A 4,347-nucleotide genomic window follows, 5' to 3' on the forward strand; every position below is an offset into this window, starting at 1 on the left:
GGCAGCTCTCCAGCCACTCCTCCCCAAGCCTGTAGCACTGATGGGGGTTGTTGTGGCCCAAGGTCAGCACCCAGCGTTTGGCCTTATTTGGCCACTCCCCCAGTTGGGCTCAGCCCATGGCTCCAGCCTGTCCAGGTCTCTCTGCAGAGCCTCCCTACCCTCGAGCAGATAAATACTCCCACCCAGCTGGGTGTCATCTGCAAACTGACTGAGGGTGCACTCGATCCCCTCGTCTAGGTCATCAATAAAGATGTTAAACAGGAGCGGCCCCAACACTGAGCCCTGGGGGACACCACTAGTGACCGGCTGCCAACTGGATTTAACTCCGTTCACCACCACTCTTTAGGCCCGGCCATCCAGCCAGTTTCTTACCCAGCGAAGTGTGTGCCCATCCAAGCCACGAGCAAACAGTTTTTCCAGGGCAGTGTAGTGAAAAACGGCGTCAAAGGCCTTACTAAATCAAGGTAGACAACGTCCACAGCCTTTCCCTCATCCAAGAAGCAGATCACCCTGCCGTAGAAGGAGATCAGGTTTGTCAAGCAGGACCTGCCTTTCCTAACCCGTTCTGACTGAGACTGATCATCTGGTTGTCCCGCACGTGCTGTGTGATGGTACTCAGGATGAGCTCATCCATCAGCTTCCCGGGCATGGAAGTCAAGCTCACAGGCCTGCAATTTCCCAGATCATCCTTCCTACCCTTCTTATATAGGGGAATAACTGGCTGATTTGCAATCTGTTGGGACCTCCTGAGTCAGCCAGGGCTGCTGGCAAAGTGGCTTGGTGATCAACCCAGCCAGCTCCTTCGGCACCCAGGGGGGAATCCCATTTGGTCCTATAGAGTTGTGTATGTCTGTGTGATGCAGTAAATATACTCTGATTCCCTGAAGGAAATGCTCTTTCACTGGCGGCTGATGTTTGGCCAAGAGCTGGATATGGCCCATGGTGCAACTAAAGGCTGTGAACGCAGAGCAAGGAGGGTGAGGGGGGCTTTGAACTAAGACGGGTCATAGTGGTTTTGTCTGTGCAATGCTTTGACCTCACGCGCGGTGCCAAGGCCTGTGCCATTTGCGTTATGGTGCGAGCTTTGCTGTCCATAAGGCAGCGGTAATGCGCTGGCAATCAGGTGCGTGAGCACAAGCTGTACCCGGAGCAAGGCTGCGTGGGTCCGAGCCCTTGGAAGTGCCGGGCGAAGGCGCCTTTGCCCGCTGTGCCAGAGCCCGGCCCCCGGGAGCGCGGCCATCGGGCGGCTGCGGTGGCGTCGCGGCGCCTCCGGGTGCCGCTGTTGGCCGCGGGGAGCGGCGCTGGAGCCGGAGCCGGCGCCGCGTCCTGCCCCCGCCGGCTGCTCGCTCGCCCGGCGCCGGCCAGAGCGGCAGCGGCGCGGGCAGCAGAGGCGAGAGGCGGCGCGGCGCGGGGAGCAGCGGCGTCCGAGCCGGCGCCGAGCTCGCTGCCCTCCGGCGGCCCCTGCGCTCGGTGCGGAGAGCGGCTGGAAGGGCGGCAGGGCAGCGGCGGGAGGGAGGAGCGCGGCGAGCGCTGGCGAGGATGGCGGGCGGGCGGCGGCAGAGCCGGCGGCGAGCAGCCGGGCCAGTGCTGCTGCCCGCTCTGCTGCTGGGCTTGTGCTGCCGGGCGGCGCCGGAGCGGATCCGCTACGCCATCCCCGAGGAGCTGGGCAGAGGCTCGCTGGTGGGGCCGCTGGCGCGGGACCTGGGGCTGAGCCCGGCGGAGCTGCCGGCACGCAAGCTGCGGGTGGCGACTGCCGCTGAAAGGCAGCTGAAATACTTCTCGGTGAGCGCGGAGAGCGGGGAGCTGTACGTGAGCGAGAGGCTGGACCGGGAGGAGATGTGCGGCGAGGCGGCGTCCTGCTCCGTCAGCTTCGAGGCGCTGGTGCAGAACCCGCTCAACGTTTTCCACGTCGAGGTGGACATCCAGGACGTCAACGACAACTCCCCGCGCTTCCTGCGGGACACTTTCCAGCTGGAGATCAACGAGTTGACTTCTCCCGGCGCCCGCTATTATTTAGGCATGGCCGAGGACCCGGACGTGGGCAGCAACGCGCTGCAGGGCTACGAGCTGGAGAAAAACGGGTACTTCGCGGTGGAGGTGAAGCAGAGCCAAGACGGCAGCAAGTTCGCGGAGCTGGTGCTGCGCCGGGCGCTGGACCGGGAGAGCGAGCAGAGCCTGCGGCTGGTGCTGACGGCGCTGGACGGCGGCGACCCGCCCCGGAGCGGCACCGCCCAGCTCTGCATCAACGTCACCGACGCCAACGACAACGCGCCCGTGTTCGCGCAGGACCGGTACCGCGCCAGCCTGCGCGAGGACGCGCCGCCGGGCTCGACGGTGCTGCACGTGTCCGCCTCCGACGCCGACGCGGGCTCCAACGCCCGCATCACCTACGGCTTCGGGGAAACGCCGGCCAAGGTGCTTCAGAAGTTCGTGGTGGACGCGGAGAGCGGGACGGTCACGCTGCAGGAGGCGCTGGACTTCGAGGAGACACGAGCGTTCAGCCTGGCCGTGGAGGCGAGGGACGGCGGCGGCCTGGTGGCCCACTGCGAGGTGGAGGTGGAGGTGCTGGACGTGAACGACAACGCGCCCGAAATCACGCTGTTGTCGGTGTCGAGCCCGGTGCCCGAGGACGCGCCGGTGGGCACGGTGGTGGCCCTGCTGAACGTGATGGACCGCGACTCCGGGGAGAACGGTCAGGTGTCGTGCGAGCTGTCGGGCGAGGCGCCGCTGTCGCTGGTGGCGTCGTCGTCGGGCGGCTCGTACAAGGTGGTGACGGCGAGCGCGCTGGACCGGGAGCAGGCGGGCGAGCACCGGGTGACGGTGGTGGCCCGCGACCGGGGCAGCCCGGCGCTGTCCGGGCGCGCGGCGCTGGTGCTGGAGGTGTCGGACGTGAACGACAACGCGCCGGTGTTCGAGGAGGCCGCCTACAGCGCCTACGTGGCGGAGAACAACGCGGCGGGCGCGCCGGTGCTGCGCGTGCGCGCGCGGGACGCGGACGCGGGCGCCAACGGGCGCGTGAGCTACTGGCTGGCGGGCGGCAGCGCGGGCGCGGCGCCCTACGTGTCGGTGGAGGCGCGGAGCGGCGCGGTGTACGCGCAGCGCTCCTTCGACTACGAGCAGTGCCGCGAGTTCGCGGTGGCGGTGCGGGCGCAGGACGGCGGGGCGCCGGCGCGGAGCTCGACGGCCACGGTGCGCGTCTTCGTGCTGGACCGCAACGACAACGCGCCGCGGGTGCTGTGGCCGGCGGCGGGCGCGGGGCCGGGCGCGGTCGCGGCGGGGCCGGCGCCGTTCGAGGTGGTGCCGCGGTCGGCCGAGGCCGGGTACCTGGTGGCCAAGGTGGTGGCGGTGGACGCGGACGCGGGGCGCAACGCGTGGCTGTCGTACGAGCTGGTGCAGGCGCCGGAGCCGGCGCTGTTCCGCGTGGGGCCGCACAGCGGCGAGGTGCGGACGGCGCGCGCCGTGTCGGAGCGGGACGCGGCCAAGCAGCGGCTGGTGGCCGTGGTGAAGGACCACGGGCAGCCGGCGCTGTCGGCCACGGCCACGCTGCACGTGGTGCTGGCCGAGAGCTTGCAGGAGGCGCTGCCGGAGCTGAGCGAGCGGGCGGCGGGCGCCGACTCGGCGGCGGAGCTGCAGTTCTACCTGGTGCTGGCGCTGGCGCTCCTCTCCGCCCTGTTCCTGCTGAGCGTGGCGCTGGCCGTGCTGGCGCGGCTGCGCCGGGCCGGGCCGCCCGCCGTCCTGCGCTGCCTGGGCGCGCAGCGCTTCTCCGCGGCCGGCGCCGCCTTCCCGGCCGACTTCTGCGAGGGCACCTTGCCCTACTCCTACAACCTGTGCGCGGCGCCGGGCCGCGCCGTGGCCGAGGGCGCTTGGCTGCCGCCGCCGCCGCCGCTGCCCAGCCTGCCCGCGGAGGAGCTTCTCGGCGGGGAGCGCTGCGGGAAGCGGAGCCCGAGCAGCAGCGCCGGCGCGGGAGAGCCGCCCGCCGAGCCCGACGCACCGCAGGTCTGTGAGCCCGCGCGCTCTCGCTCTTCCCCTTCGGCCGGGCGGAGCCGTCGTGCCTCTGGCCCGGGCTCTTCCGCGGCTGCTGTGCGCGGGGAGCGCTCCTCCGGCTGCCCGGGAGGGAAGGAACGAGCGGGGGATGCCCCTTGCTCTGCCAGCAGGCAGGCAGCCGCGGCACTCCGTGCTCTGCCGGCGGCCGCAGGCTCAGCTTCACCCGACAAATTCTGATACCAACCCGTCTTTGAGTTGGTACCGGTGATGGCTGTATACTGAGCATTGTGCGTGAGAGGGACGGGAGAATGTGGTGGGCGCTTCTTGGTGGAGACTCCCCCTTCCTCGTCGCTTTTTCCCCAA

The 4,347-nt window shown here is 69.1% G+C and overlaps 1 protein-coding gene across 1 annotated transcript; it reads left to right on the forward strand.

Moving 5' to 3' along the window:
- The first annotated feature begins 1,191 nt into the window (after positions 1–1,191).
- LOC141965141 (protocadherin gamma-B5-like) lies at positions 1,192–4,347 on the forward strand. The gene has a single exon (XM_074916289.1). It carries the CDS (start codon positions 1,540–1,542, stop codon positions 4,219–4,221), a length of 2,682 nt encoding a protein of 893 aa, XP_074772390.1. The 5' UTR covers positions 1,192–1,539; the 3' UTR covers positions 4,222–4,347.

The sequence above is a fragment of the Athene noctua genome, chromosome 12 (assembly GCF_965140245.1).
Source record: "Athene noctua chromosome 12, bAthNoc1.hap1.1, whole genome shotgun sequence".
NCBI lineage: Eukaryota > Metazoa > Chordata > Aves > Strigiformes > Strigidae > Athene > Athene noctua.

Bases quoted from the DNA above. Each gene is read 5' to 3' on its own strand.
- LOC141965141 (XM_074916289.1), top strand. From the start codon at position 1,540: ATGGCGGGCGGGCGGCGGCAGAGCCGGCGGCGAGCAGCCGGGCCAGTG.